Source organism: Augochlora pura, chromosome 8 (assembly GCF_028453695.1).
Source record: "Augochlora pura isolate Apur16 chromosome 8, APUR_v2.2.1, whole genome shotgun sequence".
NCBI lineage: Eukaryota > Metazoa > Arthropoda > Insecta > Hymenoptera > Halictidae > Augochlora > Augochlora pura.
Genome location: NC_135779.1, coordinates 2,459,700 through 2,484,098, shown reverse-complemented (window position 1 = coordinate 2,484,098; position 24,399 = coordinate 2,459,700). Strand labels below are relative to the sequence as shown.

The following is a 24,399-nucleotide window of genomic DNA, read 5'->3' as shown; positions in this document are numbered from 1 at the left end:
CACCTGTCGATCAACTATCTGTTTTCATTTTAGCGGACACTTTTGCGGTATCGCGCGAACCAATTGCTGCCTGAGCGAAAGCTTTTGTCATTCGAGAACGGGCGGTTCGTCTACCTGGGGGAACAGTTTCAGGGAAGTCGGCTAACCGCGGTCGCGAACGCGCGTTTTGGATAGAAAGAAAAACACGGTACAGGTTTCCCTATGCATGAGCCGTGATAATAAACGTGACGAGTTAAATTATCAAACGACCCAAATTATTGGTTTCGTTAAAATTTAATTGCGTTTGTCCTGGCGAGATTGTTCGAGCGCTATTCGCGCGGATGGAAGCCGCGATTTATTAATTAACTAAACATCAATCCGCGATGCTGTTGCAATCAATGTTCACGGGGAAAGTAGCTACGCGAAGAGTGAGCAATGACGCGCAGCTGGTTGGCTCGCGTAGCGGCGCGGCGGGTCTACCGGGTGAACGTTGTAATTCTGAACTAGGCAGGACCCTATGGCAGGACGTCTATGAGATTATCCTCGGAGCTCTTCGAACAGAACGCGGATATCAAAATCTATTGGCACTGTTTTTCTCACCTTGATCCTCCGCACCGATTTTCTGCTATTGTTGATCACGTGGATCTGGACCTCGATTGAATCTCCGTGGGCGTAGATCGCGCGATCCAGTTTCCCTTCCAAGCGAACGCGGCCGTCGCCGAATAGAAACGGCTTCTCCACTGCCGCGTACGAGCCGCTGTTCTCTGCAATCCAGATGTATATCGAATTTTGATTTCTTTCAACATTTCCGCTCGGATTTTCTTGTATACGATAATGCGATAGACGTAGATCCCTTTTATCGCGCAGATATGAATCTGTTTCAAAAGTTCTTCTTTTAGCTATCGCTTCGAGAACTCTTCTGTTATATTAACTTTTTGCTATTAACATATAAATAAAATATTTCTGGAGAACGAAGCGCAATAAAACAAATTAAAATAATTATTTGAAGCAAATGTTTTCAATTTTGAATTCTCAGCAGAATTATTCGTAACATAGTAGGCAGTCGAGATTGGCACGGTTGTGTTAACTCTCTGCACTCAAAGCCATTTTAAGCTTAGATCCAAAACTGCTATTTCGACCAACTATACTATAGTACTTAGTATAATTTGCGCGTATGAGATCGAATCTCGTGACTCGTAAAACTGTTACGCTTTTACCAGAAGGGTCTTCGATAATGTCAACATTATCTTATTAATTATATAACAATTTTCATTGGCGCTTCGGAGGCGCCACTCGAGTGCAAAGGGTTAGGTTGTTGAGGAAGTAAACTCACCTTGATCTTCGGCGATCTCATTCTCCGCGAACGAGACTCTGGTTTTGCAAGCCTGGCTTCTCGAGTCCGAAGACGGGCTTTCAGACACCGGCACGCTGTAGACCGTGGACGCTGGCAGTGGAGGTTTGGTGGTTCGTTGAATAACTCGGATGCCCATGCTGACGGTCGTTTTTCGCTGCAGCTTCTCGTCCGGTTGCTCTGCTGCGCATATAAAACCGGCTTTGTAACATCGATTCTCAAAATACTGTCTGAAACACGATTTCTGAGGTCGCAGGACCGGCTGAGATATGAAGTAATGCGTATACGATTTAACCCCTTGTCGTATCATTTTCTTTGTAGTCACCATTGTAAGCACCTTTTTCGTTATAATAATTTCTTAGAAGAAAAAGAAAATTTATACTTATTGTGTGTCTACATTTGCTAGAGTGTTTAAATATTGATTGCAACAGAACATAATTTTAGGATATTAATACGAATCTACGTCATGAGTCTGGCTCGTTAAAATACGGCAAGGGGTTGAAATCGAATTAAAAAAATCTCTTTTATTAATTTTTTAAAATGGTCTCGATCACGGTTTCCAATCTTGCTTTAAATTAAAATCATTAACCCGAAAATTGCAAACATTTATTTTATAACTCGGCTGATGTAACGAGCTCGGAATATCGTATCTGAGTGTATACTTATGGCCTTCCCGGTGCAAGATCCATAGTCATCTTTCGTCGATGTCAGGAGGTATTCGCGCACAAAGAAGAACGCCTTCCAGCGCGATATTTAATCATTTGCACTCGAGTGGCGCCATTAATCCTTGACTGCCGGCACGATGCCATACGAAGTCGCTAATATCGTACAGTGGTTTAAAGAATAAGTGGTTCACTTTCATCTCAGTCAATTTACATGGAGGATTATTTATACCGTAGTCTACACTATACATTTGGCTTTCTAGATATTATCTCTCGCAAATCGAGTCGGATGAAAGAGAAACATTTATTCTCCAAAATACTGTACAATCGTCGGCGATTGTAAAGGTTGAGAATCGCGGTACCATAGTTCACGACATTAACCACATTTCTAAATCGGTTTTCATTTAATAAATTACCAGTAATTCAAATGCGAGAAAACGCGCTTCGCTTCGCATAAATAACAGAGAAACGACGAACGTAGACTGGAAAGTATTTGGCCGGGACAAATGTTTGCGCCGCGGAGGTTAAACAGCGCCGAGTGTAAAGGATTAAAAAGCTAAATGACTGAGTTTCTTTCGAGGGTGGCGAGTCGAGAATCGTCTGGCCGCCGTTATTTACCGAAACGCTGCGACGGCGGGTAATTCGGTCGACCGGTGTACCGTGTCTTGACAGTGCTGGCCGACACCGGGATAATTGAATTTGCGGCAGCGCGGGCGTAACACGGCCGGGGAGGGGGGGATTGTTAAGTCGGCGACTTTACACCGAGAAACTATGGGACCCGCTCGCGAACCGCGGGAGGATAGATCGCGCAATCAACGCTCGTTTGTCCCGTTCTCCGACGACGGATCACGCGAAATTCTTCTGTGAGACGCAACATTCGGAAAACTGGCCCGCTACAATTTCGTTAGCTGAAATTGGACCGCGCGAGCCTTAGTTAGACGATCGAACCAACAGTCTGGACCACGGGTCAATCCATAATTGTATAAAATAATTATTCGAAGCAACTGTTGAATTAAATTTAACGTTCGGGGGGCTGGCTTACAGCTTTCTGCTTTAAACAAAATCGTTGCGTCGACCGCATATAATGAAACCTTTTCGATCACTGTTATCTTGTGGATCATTTCCCCGCAAAGAGGTCATAGCTTTAAACACGAGGATTTCATGAAAGAAAATCATTTCGTTCATTATTATTTTCGTGATTATTTACTTGAACCGATTTTAAATAAAGAAACATTGAAATGATTTATCTGGTATCGCCTTTGTCCCGAACGAGTCGATACCATTTTTGTTTTTAAACAACGCCCGCTGAGAATAACGGTCGGAACCAGATTATTTCAAGCAATTTTATTTTCATCCGAAATCAAATTTGCCCACAAATACCCACGGACAATAAAACAAAATTCCTGGAGAGCTATTGAACGGCCGTACGGCTTCAATGTTTTTAATTAGCTCTGCTGGTACAAAATGTAGCAGATCCGTTTCGCGAATATTCCGTCCCCGAATACCAGCAACGCGTATCCTTTATTCCCGTCCGGTTCTCCTCTTTGTGAAGTACTTTTCAACGATAATCCACAGAGCTGTCACAAGGAACCACGTTACCGTTGGCTTCGTAACAAACGAAGAGAGCAAATCTGGAATTCTGGCCGGCAGAGACCGGTAAAAAGCTGCGCGTCGAGTACAAACGCGGATAACATAAAACGTATATAAAAAAAAAAAAAGAACAGTGAAAGATGAACGTTGCATAAAAATGCGAACAGCTAAGTTACGTGCAATGAATCGCGATGCAGAGTATTATCTGGCACGGATATCGTAAAATCGCTTGTACGAGAGCAGGAGGACCGAAATTCGTTGGACTCACCTACGTAGACGCGGACGTCGTAGCTGCTCCCTATGGGCGCGCCATTGTACTCCTTCGCTGGGACCAATTGCACCGACGGGGGTGCTAACGGGGTGATTACCATGGTGAAAGCGTGAGCGTTGGGGCCGAGCCTCCTGACGATCGCCTCCTGAAACCGATCGATGGTTCTCGTTTGTTACGACCTCTCGGATCCCCGGTCGGCTCGTTAATCGTCGGAAGAACGGTGCTGGAACCGGTCCAATTTAATATTCGGGAAAGAATCGGTACAAATTATCACGGCGTCGACGTAATCCGGCCGCGCTAATGAACCGAGCTAATTCGGCCGCGCAGCCTCGTTAACATCAGGCTTTATGATTTTACGACGCACGCAGCCGTCAGATTATTTCGTTCGCGTTCCAGGGAGATTCAGCCGATTCCACGGATTATTCGGGCTCGTTAATTGCATCGTTGCACGACGGAGAATTCGATGCCGCGGTTTTGCCAACGATTAGTCCCCGCTTCGTTCCGCCAATTAGACGCGAACCCGATACTGATAACACGCGAAAGATCGATGTTCGATAAGGAGAAAGACTCTTCGAGCTTTTCTTGAAAGAAACACGACGACAGTGATGCACAGTGCGGCGAGAACAAAGGGACAAAAGAGACAGAAGTGTGAAGTCTAAATATTCTTGTATAACGTTGTTAGATCTTGTTTAATTATTATATATTTATGTAGACGTATAATAATAATTGGACAAGATCTGATAAAATTATACGGGAGTATTTAGACTTTATATTATATTTATATTTTTATATATTATATTTATATTTTTATATACCCGCATGGCCGCACTGTGCGGCGTCCTTTTCGAAATGTTGATTCTCTCGCTATCTGTCCTGGAAGACTAGATAATTCCCGAAGACAAATATCGAACTGTCCTCTCGCGCCTCTCGTTTAAACAACCTGTAGCCTCCTCGAGCTCTCTAATTTGATTATGGAACCTTTGGTACCTTTGCTCTGTGTCGCGTTTATCTTCGCTGTTTGTTCTACTGGTCCGCAGACCCTCGGTCGAAGTTATCATTGACAATTGATGCTTTCGCTCTGATTCCTCAGTGCTTTGTCAAATTTTTAAAGAACAGCTAGAGAGAGATTTAGTCTCCGCGTTATTCGAATTTTCGCAAAGACGATTGCTCTCCTAGATCTCCTGCGAACAACTTCAGAGACAAGTACGCGCTTTCACGCGAGAAAACGCCGTCACTGAAAGCGACGCACGCTGTCCGGACTCTTTTCTAGCATCATTTTCATTGCTCGAAATTACTCGAGCGAATAACATCAGCCCGAAGAGAACCGTCGCGCAGAGTTGGCGAAATTCGATTCGGACGGCGGATAGGAGATAAAGATTAGGGGGAAAATATTTCATACGACGCTATCGAATTAATCCGCATAAAAATTCCTCCGGATAAAAATTTCTCCGAATAAAAATTTATTCGTGAAACAGTTTTAATAAAACGATGGAATATTAAGTGTCCTTTCTTTTTTCATGGTTTATCGATTTATTCCAGCGGCGACTTTAGAATTCCGCAAGTAGTTACGACTGAACCGATCCCGAATGTATTCGCATAAACGTATTTTTGTAAGATTACAGAAAAGCGAACACGGCCAAGCTCGCGGTATTATTCCAATAATTGTACAACGTCTATTTAAACAACTTATTCGAATAAAAAGCTGTGCGAATAAATCATTCGAGTAATCGTCCTTCGAATAAATACGTTCGACGGATAATTATCTCGGATTATTCATTTACGTATATTTATTCGAAACAATTTGCGTAATGCCCACCTCGGCGCGCAGTTAATTTCCGGATTAAATATCCTCTATAAAAGCATACAATTTAAATCGGAGCGAGTGTTCAAACGAGTTTTTCTCATTAGCGCGATTTAAATCGGAGAAAGTCGCCGATGGAAAAAACTGCGCGAAGCAATCGACGAACGAATCGTGCTCGGTGATTGATATTTAATTGAGAATCGGTTCACCCTCTCGTCCCCCCCTTCCCCCCGCGTTTCTTCCGTCAGTTTTTATCACCGGGCTGATTCTCTCTCTCCCCCCGCGTCAAAGAACTCCCGGAACAGATTCGTCGGTCTATCTTCTTTCGCTCGGGGGTTTTTTTCTTTCCGCCGGGCCGCTTAGGCGTCGCCTTCCTTTTTCTTTCCACTCCGTCTTCGAATAGCCCCGCATGCATGATTGATGAGCCACGTAACGCCTTTCAGCTTTATCGCGTTGCCCCCCTTTAAACGCGTCACGGACGTCGCAACATTCTCGGCTGCCCGTGAAACGACCTTATGAATCCGATCCCCGGGTTTTTTCTTCTCCCATTCGCTACCCTTTGACACTTCGACTGCCGCTTGGTTTTCTGCCTCTAATTTTAAACCCGTTCTCAGAACTCACGTTTATTACGATACAGACCGAACAAATTGAATTTTACTATCCGCTATGGTATATTCTCACCTTTTAATCTCTTCGTTTTCTTAATTTACCTTTTAAGTGAGATTTAATTTTGTCATTGTATTTATGACTATATTATTAGAAAATCATTAACTCTTTGCGCTCGAAGCCATTTCAATCGTAGATCCAAAACAGCTATTTTGACCAACTGTATTCTTATTTTATATGACACAGTACAATTTATGCTTATAAAATTCAATTTTGTGAGTTTCAAAACTGTTGCATATTTAATAGTTTTTAATAATGTCAAAACTATTTTGGAAAAGATATAATAATTTTCATTGGTGCCTCGGAGGCGTCACTAGAGTGCAAAGGGTTTAAAAAGGAATTGGAAAATTTTACAAATTTCGTTCGCAGTAATATTAATTACCTTAAGCATTTGTATTGATTTTTATTTAATATTGGCATTACTTTGGAAAATGTCCCGTGACAAACAAAATAGCGTTGCGATTTCTATAAATATATGAAATGAACGCAAATGTAATAGAGCTCGTATTGCAAATGATTAACATGTCAATGCTGTATCTAGCATCAGTTCGTCAGACGGTCTAAGTTCAGAATCGAGCTCTCGGGTCCACGGCAATTGGCAGAGAGTTCGCTCGGCGTCATTTTCGCGAGCTCCGCTCTCGAAGGAGAAATTTGCAGCGTGGATGATTCGACTCTCGTCGGATGGGTCGATTCGCCTCCGAACGACAAATTAAATTTGTAAGCGAATTGTCTCTGAATTTCGTCGCAGTCAAACTGCAGGTTTGCGTGCGATCGCATGCAAAACATTTCTGAAAGAGGCTGAAACGTCGCCCGGCGTACAATTCCCTCTCGCCTTTTGTGCCGCCATTGGAATACGGCGGCCATTCAGACAGAAACTGCATTCGGCGTTTCAGCCGTCGGAATTGCGAATTTGCATAAACATACTGGCCGTCTGTGTAACGGGGTTACATTTCCCGCGGCTCTGATTAATGCGTATTGAGGGGAGACACACCGCGAGAACGCGAATAGAATTAACGGGAATTTTTCACGGTGTCTCGTGCCTGCGTACCCGGGCCCCCGGGGAGCCGATCAAATTATGCTCAGGAATGTAAACGAGGCGAACTTGCCAACGATGCTAATGTACTTTCGCGAATAACCGAGCCCGGTGTCCCCGAGGATCGGCCTCCGGTCGGCGACTGCGGGCCGCTCTTTCCTGTCTCGAGAGGAAACGATCCGGCAGAAGAATGGCCTGACCCGGTACGATTAAACGACCAGCCTAACGTCGCGTTCAGCCATCGTCGATGTCGTTGCACGTTGACGACGAGCCGCATTCGTCTGGAAAGAATGCAGAGACGCGACACACGTCGCGGCGCTTAAGCCAAAACGCCGGGCAAAAGTCGATCGCAAAGATGACGCATGAGTTGTAAAATTTCTATTGTAGAAGATATTTGAATGTATCAGAATAATGTAGCAATTTGTAAAAGCATTGAGAGAGAACAACGTTGTCCGGCTTTCCGAGTCAAACGGTCCACTGTGCGACGCTGCGCATTCTCGCGGAATTTCCAAGATAGGTATCGAGGTACCTATACAAGTACGAAACGATTAGATCTTCTCTAAGACTATTCTACAGAGATCGCGGTAAGTGTTCTTCAAAGACGAACGGATCCACGGCGCACTCGAAAGCCACTCCAGTTTCCCCTCGAATACTCCCGGAAGCCGCGGAAACGCAAATCCGCCCCGTCTCTCGCTCGAATCATGTCGTTTCCATATCCCCCGTCGTCTCTTTCGCTCATATTTTTCTCATCTTTACAGCGAACCACCTGAGCTCCCTCGTCCGTTACAGGCGCATTATTATTTCGGTGAACAACCGTCGCAGCTTTGTCCCGCTTTGAAGTCTATCGTTTCGGAGAAGCCCCGCTCCCCCGCGAAACGGTGGAACGGTTCTTTCGTGCTCGGCAACTCTTGTAATAATCGTCGTCGCGAGACGCCTCTCACAGGAGGCGAATTGGCATAATGCATGGCGTCTGGAATAAAATTTCAATTACGTTCCAGTCGTCGGTGTCTCGTCGCCGGATCGAACAAAGCCGAGAGACGAACGCGAGAGAGCCCGGGCTCCGGGAGCCTGTAAGCATCTGCTCGCACGATCGAGCCTGTTATCGGGCCGTCCTTCAATTAGCGGCGCTGGAAGGAGAGTCCTTCGTTTGTCCCGTCGTATAAAGTATCGGTAGGGCACAGGATACGCTTTCGAGTGGTTGAACGATTGCAATCTTTTTTATGGAAATTATGATCCGGCGAGCAGCTATTCGCTGCGAGCGGAATCGCCTCGCGAGGACGAGGCTCGGGGGACGAAATGGAAAGTCATTACGTGTAGGCGCCCTCGCTATCGGAGCCGGTCATCGATCATCATTCGCTTCCACCTCGAGGACCTTCTAGGTCGCCTTTACTCCGAGTAGAATAAAAAACGGTCGCGATTGCTGATCATTCATTCTTTGGATCGCCTTCATTTTCACCCGTCCTCCCTCTTCATCTTAATTTGCGCCTTGCCGGCAAATGGTCATCGCAGCTCGCTTCAAAAAACTAGTCCGAACTCCTTCGAACTTCGGTACAGCAAATAAACAAGCAAAGGAGAACCATTGCCGACCTTTTTTTATTCATATTTAAGTCCTCTGGAATATAATTGATCTACCCACTTATTCTCGAGCTGTTTAATCCCAACGTTCCTCGTAGAACTTCACGGAACTCTGAAGTTCTCTCTGTTACTCGTAAATAGAACTTCAACGGGTTCTCGAAACTGCATCGCAAGAGCGAGTTGGGTGGCGAACGAGCTCGGCAAAAAAATTGAAATCCTTCGGAATGCATTGGAAACTTTTATAAAAAATTGCACTGTATTTGTTATTAAATCTTCACGTAATATTTACTTTGCTCCGGATTATGTGCATTTCTTTTGCACGACGTGAAAGCATCTAGCAGCCAGCAAATAAATAACTGAGCAATAATAAAAATAATAATAGTAATATCGCGAAGTGAAGCGCTATCTATCACAAAATTAAAACAGTTTTATTAGTGAAAATATTTTCCATCACTTTTCACGTATTGTCCTCTGGATCTCCTTTATTTTCGCTCCTCCCCTCTTCGTCTTCATTACCGTCCAGCCGTCAAATGATCGCAATAGCTCGTCTCGGAAAATTAGTTCAAAGTTCTCCAAACTCCGCTGTAACGCGGACTGATGAACCGTCGTAGGATCTATCACGCAACTTGAACAGCTTTCTTAACAACAATATTTCTCCATTATGTTTTGGAAGCTTTCCAAAACGAGGGGAATACTGTCCTGGGACCTTCCACGCGACTATTTGGACGACTACTCCGGCAACAACCTCCCTTGTTCCTTATTTTAGGACGTGGAACGAACTTTAAGGAAACGAGAGAAACGTTGCTCTGGGATTTTCTGCGGAACTATTTATACGGATTGCACTGGCATGCAACCCCGCTCCTTTAGAATGCATTGCTGTGTTCCGAAACATTTGTTTGATTTTTAAGGAACGTATAACGGAATAGTTTAATCATGCTGTTGCGAATGTTTTATTATTTTTCTGTGCTTCCGCTAGAATTTGGGATATTATGTAAATTATAATTATATTACGATATTATAATACATATAATTATATAATCGTAAAAGATAAAAATTGTCTGCACCAATCGCAAGTCGCAGGTCTTCGCAGGATCTTCCTACATTATCACTTCCTTTTATTAAAGATTTTCGCGAATTACGACAACGTAACAGCATATTTCCAAAATGTTTCAATGCTTTCATTATTTTAAATGCAATTTTTTATCGAGTCTAATAAATTCGAATGTTCGCTATTTGTTATTAATTCTAGTTATAGCAAGAATTCACCTCATCCTTGATTTTAAACGAAAACCACAACGAAACGAAACGACGCGATCGCGTTAACGCAAGTTTTCCGAATATGCAGATTCATGGGGGAGAATTAGCAACGCGGAGGAGTCTTTGTGCATGTGCAGAGCGTTCGCGATGCAGGCCAGGGTCATCTCCTGGCCAGGATCGAGTCACGGTCCGCGCCGCACTGCAGGCTTCGGTATTCGAAGCGGCGTGCCCGTCGATTGATATTCGAAAACGAAACAATAGTTGCGCGTTGCGCCGTCGGTCAACTATCCGGGCCCATCGATCCTATCGATCGATACAGAGGCGCCGCGTCCGTCGACAACGAAGGTGAAACGAGTCGAAACGTATCGTCGTTGCGGAACTGTCTTTCACCAAAGAGATCGCGTTTCCTACCGGATGGACTCTTGTCTCGAATAGGCTATCAGATATCGGCGCGCGAGTTGCACGCTGGAAACACAACCAGAACACCCCGCCTCTCTATCGCTTTTCCACGAAAAAGTATCCTGTTGCGGTGAACACGAGGAATTTCCACCGAACCACTTTTCCGGTTAATCCGCGGATTTTCGTGAAATTTTCTGCCGTATTTCCGTGCGCGTTTACCGCGAACTCGACGCAAAGGAGATGAGTCTCGTGATCGTTAACGCTGGGTTCACGTCGTGTCGACGCGGCCCGAATTGTTACATTTTCGTTTGTTATCACATGAACATTCATAATAATCAGGGAGCCTCGTGCGCTTGTAACGTGTGCGTAGAATAAAAAAATTAATAAGAGTACTGACAGAATTTTAAAATAATTCGCGAAAATTATTCAGAAAAGATACCTATGTGGTTCTCATTAAAAGTTAACAGTTTTATCGTGTTTTAACAGTTTTTTAAATTAAAATTTTTCAAATGGTATAACTTTGTTTAAACTGATCTAAATATTTCGAATTTTTCCGTAAATTTGACTGTTACATCTACATTAATGTTTCTTTTATTCCAAGTAATAAAAAAATGTAAGGAAAAGTATTTTCCACTTCCAGAAAAATTCGATACACCCCAAGAAATTTTATTCAGCGATAGGTTTAGCGTTAACAGTGTCGACTTAATTTTGTATAAATTTATTAAATTTGGCGTGAATATATTCTCGATCGTTTCTCAAAGCAATGCAAGTGTTAGTTGGAACATGGCGAGCAAAAGCCAACAGTAGCGCCGCTGGAATTAACAGTCTTCTGCAATTGTCGTTTATCATGATTTTTGCAAAACGGTTGATAGGGTTTGTGCTTTCAAAGGGACGATAATTGCGAACGTTTCATTTCCGAACGGAACGTTTAACAGAGGCACTGCCCGCGTGTCCCTTGGTACCGGCTCTTTGGTCTCAAACGCAGACAGTTGTCACCCGCACGACCGCTCCGCGATTAAACATGCCGGGAATTCATAAGTATCCGCGACAAACCGCCCGTTTATCGATCGATCTTTTCCGTGCTGCTGGATCGCTTTCCCTCCCATTAGGCACACTCGGAGGATCGTAAACGAAGATCCTTCCGTGTGTCTAGAATGCCAGTTAAGATCGTTTCGAGCGTCTCGGAAGTTCCAGGGAACTCGCTAACTGGCACCGATTCGTTTAGAAGCTGCTTCGGGCTGGCAGATGTTCCCCGCTATTGTCTCTCTGGTCCGTACGATCTACCCTTGAAAGGGTTAAGTCGAAAGTTAATGCTTTGAAGCAAGGTTAAGCGGTCGAGTTCTTTCAAGGTGTCGGTCTTTCGCTGGTTCTAACTGAATAGCGGATCTTAAAGGAATCTAAAAGGATACTGTCGGATTATTTTGAAATTTATTAAGATCATTGGAAGAGAAGATATATTTGCATGAATCGCGTGTTCCTATTTTGCATTAAAATCCGCGGTCTAGTTATAATGCTAACTAGCCTCTTAAATACTTAAAAACTAGACACCGACTACGGATATTTTTTCATGACGTTTTCATCATTCTCTATATTTTAATAACCTCTCATCTTTCTAAAGCGGTAGATGCAGCGTCGCCGGTTATATCCTTCGACCGCGACGAGTTAATTAATGCACGGCAATGGGAACAATAGACGGCTAAAGAGGAAGAACGATCGCGCAGTTTGTGCACGCTCGAGGTCGGACTTTCAGTAGAGCCGGACGCGTTTTCCAATGGAACGAGATGCTGAAAGTTTCACGGAATCGATACGCGTGTCGCACGCCGAAGGATATGAGAACGAACCGCGCGCCCGTGTCGACCTGTCGCAAATTGATTCGTTTATTATCCACTAGAATAGTGATGCGCGGAGGAACGTGTCCCTCGATGAGATCCAATTCCGCCGTGATCAAACGGCTCGCGCGAGCAAAGATGTAAATAATTTATCGCGAGACGCCGGGGCACACCAGGAAAACGAAGCCGGGAGGCTGATAAATAATTTCCACGTGGGGCTGATCGACCTGGGCTGCAGGTCAGGGTCAGGTGTCAAGGCCGTGCCGCGCCCTGCCGTAGCAGGCAGCCTCGCTGCCATGCCGTACCAGCTCTTCGAGAGATCTCGTTCGGATGAAACGTGTTGCGGATATCAGCCGCATGGAAATACCGCCTTGGTATCGCCTTGACTCTGTGATCCTTCGCCCCTCTCTCTCTCTCTCTCTCTTTCTCTCTCGTGGCCCCGCAGTTCGCAAAGTATACGCCAAGCTTGGCGGACTTTGACGGACGCGGTAATCGCGGCCGAGAAAATTCGTAATCGGATTATAATTGTAATCGCGTGGGGTTCGCAACCGAGTTGGTTAACTGTCTTCCTAAACAGTGTAACCGAATTTTAAACAAGTATAAGTCGATTAGGAACTTATTCCGCCCAGGCGAGGATTGTCGCGAGGAGGGCGACTGACGTTGTTGTGTCGTGTCGAGGTCCAACGTGGATTTTAACAAAATGCAGGAGTAATATACATTTTCCAAGCTTTGTGTAGCTCGTGAATATTGAGATATCTGAGATACTTTTGGTTTGACAGGATTAATACATAGATTATATATAATATAATATCTTTATATGTATAACAGAGATATGTTAAACCTAACGGAGATATATCTTTCTATTAGAAATAATAAGAAGTAAAAATGTAGAAATAAGATATTTCTCTAAATGTTTAGATGTCGACAATAACGTTAATGTTAGTATATAATTACGCGGATCACTGTGCATTTTAATTCGACAATTGTAATATTCGCAGACGCTTTCGAGCATCGAGCAGTTCCGATGCAAAACGAAAGCAATTAGCGATCGAACAAACGCAGAAACGGAACAGACGGGGTCAGATAGTATTCCACAACAGGGAATTTTCAATTTTAGGTACCCGCGCGGCGTCCTCGGGCTTTCTTCCCGTTAATTGGAAGCGATCCGGGGCCGCGGTTCTTTACGGTCCCGGCCCGCGCGTTCTAATCCTGTTCCCCGTTCCGCCGTAGCCTTAAGCAAACGTTACGCGGGAAAGGTGCGCGACGATAAAGTTTGCAATTACCCGAGGCCGAGGTTGCGTTTTACGAGAACTCGTTCGCGAGTCGAACGGTTCGTCGGTCACCGAGGCGCGGAGGGGATCGATTATCGGCTCTCCGCGCTGAAAGATTGCGAGATCGAAGGGGATCCCGGAGCGCCCGACCTTGCTCCGCAGCCGTTTCAGGATCTTGTTAAGATCGACCGCAAGATCGCGGACGCGGTCTGACTGCGCCGTTATTTACGCCCGTCGAACAATTCGCGCTATGCAAGCCGCAGGCGGATGCACCGGACGCGCCGGAACTTTTCAGTCGGGCTGCAACCCGGCCAAGAAAGTTCGTCGGCTGTTGCCGGTAGCCCGCGATGCGGACACCGATCCCTTCGGGGAAAGTTTCGGTTTTCCAGACGACTGCGCTCGGAATGTCCCTATTGCGAGTCGGGGACGCTTTCGAACTATTTTAATTAGCGGCAACTTTGGGGGTCATTGTTGCCACAAGTTAACAGTTTCACTGCCGCCAATGCCGCCTCGGTGATTTTACTTAATCGAATTCTGATCGACATGTTAACACATTACTGACGAGAGGAAGGAGAATTCTCATTTTGTTCTACGCATTGTAACGTGTTTTTCTGTCGGTTGAATACATGGAGCTCCTGAAAATTTTTATATAATATATTAAATATACATGCGGTATACTCGTATACACCGTGAATAAAATCACTCATCATGTAGGAAAATTTTTAATAAAAATTTTAATTAATAAAAATTCTCGAGACAGTTGACACTGATTGCCACATTCGTCTCGCTCAATTTATAAATCAGAAACGCATATATACCTGCATGCTACCGGTGTCTGCCAACTATCTATTAGAAACGCCAGCGTGTTAAACGTCGGGGAACGAGAAGCGCCAGAAAAATTGATGAAAAGCGAGGGCTAGCTTTCGCGAATTCGCTCGTGCCGATGGATAGCCGACTGCACGATCCGCTATGTCGGAAAGTGTAATATCGATGGCGGATACCAGCCAGGACGCATACCAATCTCGCTTCCGAACGGAACCAATAACGAGCCGGGCTCGTTACGCCAGTCTGATAACCGTGGAAGGTTTAAACGAACAAGTCGATAAGGGGCTCGATAGATCGTTGATCCGTTCGGAAATGAACCGTTAAGCTTATGGCACGCGGCGTTACACAGGGACCCCCGTAAGCCTTGTAACCGATACGACGTCACCGAAACAACATGCAGCGAACCGTTCGCCGGCAACCCTTCTGCGTTGACGTACCCGGCCTCCGAACATAAAGGTTTCGTTGCTCTGAGAGCGTCAAAGCTTAACCGAAGAAACTATGTGGAGCGAGACTTGAAGGGACCTTGTTTAATGAGAGCGGGGCGAATATTTCTGGATGGAACGCGACCGGGGAATATCGGTCGCTAGGAGGTCGCCAAACGTTTCGAAATAGTTTCTTTAGTTTTCGAACTTCTACGGGAAGTTGCCTATATGTTGCAAAGTAAAAAAGAGTAGGGAATGGATTGCCGCAATATTAAATAAAAATATAAGATAGTCATATGTACTGAAATTAATATGATAAATGTATACGGACTGTAACAATGTTGCGAAATTATATTGGACATTATACAATTAAAAACGTTACACAATTAAAAATACAATAAATATCGAAATAATATAAAAATTCAGAATTTGTATGAAATACAGAAAGAAATGTAAATCTTATTAATTATTGTTAGACATGTAAAGTTACAGTTATTGCAATTATAAAATCAGAAAAAAACGATGCTACCAAGGTTGCGCGTTGCTTGGAAAAACAATTGGATTAATAATTCGACTATGACGAACGGATCGACGCACATCGGTGGCCGACGGGACTTATCGCGCGCAATAAGGAACGACACCTTGCCGGCGAGGGCGTCCTTTGATTCGCGGCACGCCCGTAAAACTGTCGTAAACGTTGCTCTCGCAGTTAACGATAATCCTCGGTCGACGAGCACGCCTCGAAACGATGCGTTTATGATTCCGTGGCCGAATCCTTTGTGCCGCGAGGGCGGTTTAGAGCAGCACTTTCATTAGAAGCGACGCCACGCGTCTCGAATGCTCGAGAGCGTTTCAACCGATGCGATGGAACGCGCCGTTCGCGTTTTAACGGCCCGTGAAAGAAACCCCGATAATCATATGTACGTTTCCGTTTATCGTTCCAGCATCGTCGCAAACCGATGCGAGTCGAACGAAAGAAATACGGCGCCCGTTTTATTCCTTTTTTTTTCTGCAACAGCGTGCAACCTTTGTGCAGCGTTTTTGCAGCGGCGCGCGTCGAAAGGATCGAAAAACAATTTAAAACGTTAGTCGAGGGCGAGCGTGCAGCTGACCGTGGTTGTCGATAGAAGGTTCCGTACGGCAAACAAAAATTTCACTTCGCCCGTCCCGCGATTGTCAATTATGGAAATGCCGGTTTCCACGAAGATGTCGCTTCTCTCTTCCTCTCTTTCTCTTTCTCCCTCTCTCGCCTGGTGACAATCAAATTGCTACCGTTTTCCTCGGGTCATGAACTGTCACGGTGTTTATAACGATCCTGTAACAATCCGCCGGGTTCCGGGGTTGAAAAAATTCAATCACCGACATATTTCACGTCGCGAATAATTTCGCCGCCAGCGACGAAACCGGTACGCGAATAACACGGGAAAGCAATTAGCCGCGAATCGAAATTTCGACGAGCTAATACAGAGAGAGAAAGAGAGAGAGAGAGACTGGAAGTAGAACAATTTCTTTCGCGTCGGTGACAGCTGCGTCGCATTGCACGGAAGCCGGGCATTTTCAAGTATTCCTTTTTGGCCAGTCTCGCGGGTTGAACGTATAAAATTTGCAGTCGATGCACGGAATTACGTTCCGGAAAAATTGATGCCGAAGGAGGGCGGTTTTCTCACGCGGGAACGGCGCCGTGTTTGCCCGGTCTCGCGTGTTCCGCCGTGCAGGTGGATTTCACCGGAGTTCATTAAAGCAGCCAGGAAAGGTCCTTGTTGTAAATCCGGCGCTTACACCGTGCCGCGGTAACCCGGGCCGCCGTTTTATCGTCGGATTTTGTTAGCAACCTTACCGCCGCGGACGCAATTAAGCCGCCATTAACGGGCACTCGAGTAGGCCAAGAATAATGGAGCGCGTGGCTATTGTTCCCATGGGTTTTTGGCTGACCAAGGCCCGTGCCATGGTTGTCAAGAGTTTGGCCAACTTTGTAATTACCTGCTCGAAAAATCTCCGAACAAGGAGCCATTGTTCCGCGCGCTTGACATGTCCAACTTTGACACCGAGTCGCCGATACTGTTCTCCCGTCCGTTCTCGGGAATTGCTCTATTGCCTTTAATTGTTTTATGCTTTAAATCGTGTGCATATTTCTTTATGTCTTATTTCGAACAGTTTACATATGAAATGTTTTTAATTAATTTGCTTGCTCTAAATATGAAATTCATTACTTTAGCATTGTACCGGGTTCTTCTTGAGAGAGAGAGAGAGAGAGAGAGAAAGAGAGGAGAGAAATTTCATGAGATTATATTTTTGAATTATATGAACCTTACATTTTCCTAAACCAATTGAAATTTTAATTTAAATTACGTATTTTATGACGAGAACAAATAAAATTCGGCCAAAACGAACTTTGCACTGTATTCACAATTAAAAAATCAATAAAATTTGAATACATTCGAATTTTTTGTAAGAACTAACGTTTAAATGGTAAAGCAATTATAAAAGATGAGTTAAGCAATTATGTATGATGAAGAGGCGGAAGCTGTAAGAGCAATTATTGCGAAGGGTACTTTCTAATACGAAGGGATCTTCTTGATATAAACAGCGGCATGCCAGACACTTGCCACCGCAATGTGATTTCCAGTCGTCGCCTCGTACGCAAGTTTCTAATTACCGGAGCGCGAAATTGATTGCTAAGTCAAGTGGTTTATTTCGTTGATTAGGAACTCGCACCCTTCTGAGCTGCCAGCCTGAATAATACGCTCCCGAAGTGCTTCATTAATTTCCGCCGGAAAATCCACTCTTAAGCCACCGACGGTTATTGCTTCTATATCGACGATTCAGCCAGCCTCATCTCAACGTTTGCGCTGGACTAGCTCTATATTGCCGCCACAAACATTCTAATCATCCACTAGACATTGATAAGTCATAACAAGTTTAAATAAATTTGAATATAAATTGACTTGGCGACGATAGTGAACTTTGGAGCTGCGAAGCCACGCCTACTTCATCTAGAACACGCCTACTTAGTACATCGGTGCTTTCGAGACCGATTGGCAACTTAATTTCACGTGTTCCATAGTCGCCAGAGCTGACCGTGCAGTAGAGGGTTAACTTTATATTTACATTATATCTTTCATTTGTTTATTTATTAATTAAAAAATTGCCTACAACGCTCAGTCAGGACAAAGGAAGATTCTTCTGTCACTCCCCAGTGGAGCAAAGAGCGTGGCTCCGTGCAGATTTGTCGCAAGTCGATCGAAATCTGCTCGTAACGATGCAGCGAATGGCTCGCGGTGGATCGATATAGAAAATTGAATTATTAATAATTTTGATGTACGAAGTTCGGTCGGCAACGGTAGTTTACGCGTACGTGTAGCCTGCGCAAGGTAAACAGTCAGAGCCGGCAATCATCGATGGTTATCGGATAGCCGTCGTTGACCGAACGATCGGATATGGACGGCGAGAATCAACTCGTCGAGTAAATATGCACGATATTTTCGATTTTCTGAAATTTAACGACGAGTTGCGAAAACATTGCGCTCTGTTATTAGCAGCGGACAACACGGCCCGGCCTGGTTCGGTTCGGCTCGGTCCGTTACGGGCTCTCCATGTCTTTATTAAATTTTCATTGATCGCGGGAGAGAGAGAGAGAAAGAGAGAGAGAGAGAGAGAGCCCAGCCCCCTGGCCGGGAAGATCTCACAAATTGACGAACACTCGCTCCGGAGCTCCGGGTGTAATCCATCCGCGTGTAACCATCGATTCGGCCGAGTTTTTCGACGACCGACAGACAAACCGACTGCCGTCGGGTTCTGTCACGTATTGCTTTAACTAATTAACCGTCGTAAATTATATTATCGGGAATTATCGCGCGGAAAAGCAACAAAAGCGATCGGCCGGACGGCTCTTTTGTAACTCGAGTCGAAGACCAATGCAATTTGCCTCTAATCACCGCCATTGTTCCAGAAACGAAACAGAAATACAAATATTTACCCTGGACGTCCAAATTTCCTCCGTCGAATCAAATTCGAGCTTTCATTCGAGATGCTGGGAAACGCGCCTGTTGATTGCGTTTTAAAAAAATCGTTGAAATCTCCGACGTCGACGAAGAACATGTTCGAGTATTTTTTTTTTTTTTCGCCCGACGAATTAACCCCTCGCAGCGGAGGGCCGCGGCACGAAGGCGGGACACGAATAATTTCCAGTTCATAACGCGAGTCTCGGCTAGAACGAGTCGCAGTAACTTCGCTCATTCGCCGAGCGGATTGCAAATGAAATCTATTCAGAAAGGTTCTGTTTATGCGAGCCAGAAAAAAGCTCCGCGTGCAAAGAATTAATTATATGCCGCGCAGACACTGGCGATCAACATTCAAAAAATCTTATTGCGCCCGGTGGAACGAGAGGAGGAGAATGAAGGAAAAAACATTTAAAAATCTATGGATATCAAAGCGCGTCGACCGTATCCTCGAAATTCTTTTCAGCTTTAATGAACACCGGAATGATCGGTCCGTGTGCCAAATACCACGGTAAAAAATATTTTTGAACTTTAGCAATTTCATTGACGCTACAATTATCAAGCCAATTCATTGATTGAATTCTGGTTGTTTCTTTCATTCTGATGCTTTGCATACAGCGCGATTCGCTTAAATTGAACGTATAATTATTTCTATTGCTACGGAAGGTATGAAAAATCGACAAAGGCCGACAAGTACATTCAATGTTAACGAAGAATCGTTCTACCGAGGTCGTTTTAATGATTTTTGATGTTATACGACCTCGACAATTAAAAAAACCAGTTGAAATTTAAAAGAGTACTGCGAAAAATTGCACTTCAGAGTAACCCTTGCTTTTTAAAAGGTTACAGTGGCAAGGATGCATTAAATTTAAAATGCAGGAACATGGTCTTTAAGTACAGACTCCAAGTTTTAATTTCAGAAAAAAGTCGTCTTACGACGATTTTTCGCTGAGTAACCGACGGTCGAAGTTGGTCAATTATGATCCGACACTTTTCCGTGCCATAATTGTTTCGAGCGGTGTGCACTAACTTTTTATATACATCTGCGCACTTTATTCACGGTTGTAAGTCCTGTAACATTTTCTCTAATCTTCTTCCCAATTAGAAAAATGATTGCTTAATCTCCCATACAATGGTTAACGTAACCATTGTTAAAATATCGCTAAATAGTTGTCGTTATTTAACGCGACCTTATGCAACGTGACAGCATGCGTTTTCACGTGACGCGATACGAATGCGTTTTCCACCTTAAGCGGACACGGGCCGTTAATTACCGTGTAACGCGGGACAGCGGTAGGTGTTGGTCGTATTTTCGAGGGACAAACAGAGACATCACATACCTGGAGCGGCGTAGTCTCGAGGCGTTCGGCACCGCCGTACGGCGGGTACAATTGGGCGACACACATCACCACCTCGTTGCAGAATTTCAATCCCATTACCTCCTCGTCTTCCCGGCCGTAGCGAAAAGTCAACGTAATTTGTCCGTACACCTGCGAACACGCCCCCCCGACCGGCGGCTAATTAGTAAACAGGTCCCGACAAGTAATTGCGTACGCGCGCGCGTTCGTTAGCGTGCCGCCCGCGGAACAACCATTAAATCTTTCCAGCAATTATCTGGCGGTTCGGTTGCGGTGTTCGTCGATCACACCGCCATCGCTTCCGATTTATCGCACGACTACCGAGCATCCAACTGAGACACCTGAAATAATTGACGACAAATGCCAAGACCGCGAATCCGAGTCGAATTGTACGGACTTCTTCGGGGACAATAATGTTTGATAATTAATCAACGAATTTATGGATTCGTATGGATTGAACGCCTGGTAAGCCAAATGTTCGCACAGATATATTTTGAAGTGGTAGCTCGAATTTTTCTACACAAGGTAAAATTACTAGGAACGCTTTTTGAAGGGTTGTAAAGACTTGTGTATGATTAACACTTAGCCAATCGAATGGCGAGATCTTCCTGTTTAATTAAGTCGTTTGATGACTGAATCATTATATTATATTATATATAATATTAATAACAATGTTTAGATAATATTATATATTATATCAGCATTACGATTTTTTAATTTCATCATGATCTCCATAGTGTACGAATGTTGAAGAAGTAACCCATGCCTAATGAGTTTGAAATTTTCATTGAACTGAATAAAGTACCGCAATCTTATTTATTATCGATTTTCACGCAATCATTTCATTTTAGATTTTCGCGCAATTGTCTAAATGTTAAATAGAAGCAATGAGAATGTAGCGACAAGATGGCGAAGAAAATGGCGAAGTTTGCGGTGGAATAGCAGTGGCCTAGCCGCGAAATACAGCTTAAAGGATCTGGGGTTTGGCCTCCGAATCCATAAATTCAACGCGAAACTTCGGATGTAACTATCGTTGGACGTGCTCGTCGACGCAGAAATTCGTGAAGGGAATTAAGCAGGGTCTCCTAGCTAGGGCGAACTTGTTAGTAACCCGATTCGCCGAACGGGAATCAGTTACGTGACCCGGGAAACAGGCTGGTTCGCGATCAAGACGAATCGGGTTAGTAACAAATTGACGAAATGGTACAGTAATTCCTCTCTCTCTCTCTCGCTCTCTCTTCTTATCCTTACGCTCTTGTTTTGCAAGTACTCGGGATCCACCAGCACCACACCGTACAGCTTGTCGATCTTCGTCTCGCTTACTATCAGATCTCTCGTAGGCAAGTACAGCGTGAGCTTGTTGTTCGGCGACAGCTTCTTATACAACCTGAACAAACAAACGGGAATTTACAGCAGCCATAAATCCGCGTATCGCGCGGAGAAATTCATTACTGTCAACTACTTTAACCCTAAACGTTATAAGAGCAAGGACAACAATAATAGTAGTAATGATAATTATTATTATCCAGAAATCGTTCACTATACCTAACATTTTTCTGTAGATTTTACTGCTATTATTATAATAATAGTAATAGTTTTGTAACAATGATAGTATTATAATAATAATATTAATCATGAAATCTACAGAAAAATGTTAGGGATAGTGAGACAAGTTCCAGAGCGTGCAAAAATGTTTCCACAGTCTGATGGAGGATATTAACAGCAGTGAAAAACGTTTGCGCGGAAAAATTCTGAACAACGTGAAATGATTCTAGGGCTAGTACGAATGATTCCGATGAAAGGGAGAGTAACGCGCGTCACGTTGTTTGTCCAACGTCGGTATTGAAATCGAATCGAAGCGACGAGCAACAGCGTGGCGTGACGGTGCCGTGACACGACTAATTAGCGCTGGCTGCGTTTTATTCCCATTCGAACGTGTCCTGCAGCCCGCCGTCTCCATTAGAGGGTTCGTTGGCAATTCGTTTCAATTTGCCACGGTTCCGCGAAGCCCTTCCCATCGTATAGATCATTATTATTCGGAACCGGTTACGACCGTCGGTGATTTTTGAGATCGCGGCATGTTTGCTCAGAACTATCGGGCGACGCTTAATAATTCCACGTGGACGATAATAATCCGTCGTTGTTAATGCCGGGCTCGATCGCGAGGACGCGCGTGCGCTTCGGTGGCTCGGATATTAATCGAGACGCATGTTGACGTTTCGCCTGTGGAAAACCGCGAAACTCGTTCTCCGCTGGCAGCATAAATATTTTTCGAGAGTCCTCTCCCGCGTCTCCTCGTGCCTTGACCACCTAGCGAGCATCTTGAAACAATATTTTTCCGCGCGATCCGTCCGTACGTCCAAACAAAGCCAACCAACCCCCGCAGCGATCGTTTTCCTTCGCGCTTTTACCGCTCCACTATCTCTCATTCTCGCGCGCGGTTACATCGCGCCTATTCCCGTAAACACGGTCCTCGTGAGAATCTAACGCGCGCTGCAATTATGCATGAAACACCGGCATCCCGATAATGATTCCTTTCGACGTGACCATGCGAGTATGCCCGTCGCGCGCAAGCTCGCTTCGCGGCCTCTACCCGCCAAGATTCTATTATTTCACCGGCGTGTTATTTTGTCCGAGCGTGCGAACTACACCAGCGACGTACGTGCCGTTTGCCGAACAGATTTTGTTGAAATAGAACGTGGAACGGCCGGCGATGTGTGCCGGACGTGTGTCTGCGGATTGTAACGAAATTTAGGAACTGCGGACAGATTTCGGGGTTGTAGGAACTGGTCTGGAGACTGCGAATGGATTTAATGCTTGGGGGAGAGGTTGAGCGACGTGTGAGAAAATTCTTCTGACTGCGAACATGTCATAGAACTTCGTATAAATTACCTTCGCATGAGGAGGTGCTAGGTTTTCTGAAAATATTCTAAGGGCTGAACAAAATTTCAGAGTTCGAAGAAATTATACTGGGGTGCACGGAAATGTTTATGGATCTTCGAAATTAATTCCAGAGATTCTAGGTTTTTCAGAAACAAGTGTAGGAGCTTCGAAAAGATCATTTGTTTTGTAAAAATAATCTCGGTGTTTGCAGAATTTTTAAACAAAATTATGCAATGGAGAAATTATGGAATATGAAATCTCGGTGGCATTACCATATTTCGAGAATCTAATTTTAACCCTTTGTACTCGAAGTGATTTTTAACTGTAAATCAAAAATCATTTTTCCGACTTAAGTACTTACTAATCACACTTTTAGCAATTCTTTAAATCTGAACTCGGAATGTATTAAAATGATCTTGTAACGTGATATAACAATTTTAGCGACGCCTCAGAATCATCACTCGAGCACAAAGTGTTAAACGATCGGAATTTGTTGAACTAGCGCTAATGCATTAGGAGGCATCCGGCGAATAAAATGTTAACTATCCTGCCGACGATCCTTGTCCATTAAAATCGTGCACCGAACGAAAATCTAAACGCGTTACACGCGTGGCTTCGCGCCCTAGCTTAACCGGATAATAATCACCGGATGCAAGAGAGGATGCAGAGAAACCGGTAATCCAAACCGGGAGTGCATTCGGTGGTGCATAGGGTAATACCTCGGTTTCGGGATTAAGTTGCTGAATAAATGAAGGCCGGCCGCAATCTGGAAATTGATCAAGCCGATCGAATTATTTCTAGTGATCCGCTACGATTTTCCAATTAGATTTATCTCCCCTACTTCGGTGAAAGGGGTGCTCGACAAGTTTTAGCATTTAATTCAGCTTACTATGTCGAGATTGCAGCAAAAGTGTCCACATAAAACAAGTATTATTTTATTGTATTATAATTACTTCTACACTGTTACTGTTAAGGTTATTATAATTATTATCATTTCTTTTCTGCTTCCGCACCCAAGATTACTATTATTGTTGGTCTTGCTGTTGTTGTTACATTATCATTATTATCATATTAAATCTATGCAGGAAGTGAAAAAATCGTCCAGCCCATTTACGCTAAATAAATAAATAAAAATAAGTCCCGTCCACCGCACGCGGACTACGGATTTTTCCATTTCTAATCCGCAGGTTTTTCCTCTGACGTCACGTTGTCCACGGGGATGTTTTGCG

General features: G+C 44.3%; 2 protein-coding genes across 5 annotated transcripts in view; one reads left to right on the top strand and one right to left on the bottom strand.

Moving 5' to 3' along the window:
• LOC144474271 (sex-regulated protein janus-A) overlaps positions 1 to 24,399 on the top strand; it is an 87,143-nt gene that overhangs the window by 7,632 nt on the left and 55,112 nt on the right. The window lies entirely within an intron of this gene.
• Positions 1 to 24,399, bottom strand: part of LOC144474270 (phosrestin-2) — a 63,685-nt gene that overhangs the window by 5,574 nt on the left and 33,712 nt on the right. For 2 of the 4 annotated variants that reach the window (XM_078188965.1, XM_078188966.1), the window contains exons 5-9: positions 21,539 to 21,674; positions 20,270 to 20,419; positions 3,851 to 3,998; positions 1,313 to 1,513; positions 580 to 743 (exon numbers count right to left, since the gene is read on the bottom strand). In XM_078188965.1, the coding sequence (XP_078045091.1) occupies positions 580 to 743; positions 1,313 to 1,513; positions 3,851 to 3,998; positions 20,270 to 20,419; positions 21,539 to 21,674 (799 nt within the window). The remainder of the gene's footprint in view (positions 1 to 579; positions 744 to 1,312; positions 1,514 to 3,850; positions 3,999 to 20,269; positions 20,420 to 21,538; positions 21,675 to 24,399) is intronic. The other 2 variants (XM_078188968.1, XM_078188969.1) reach the window with 2 other exon arrangements.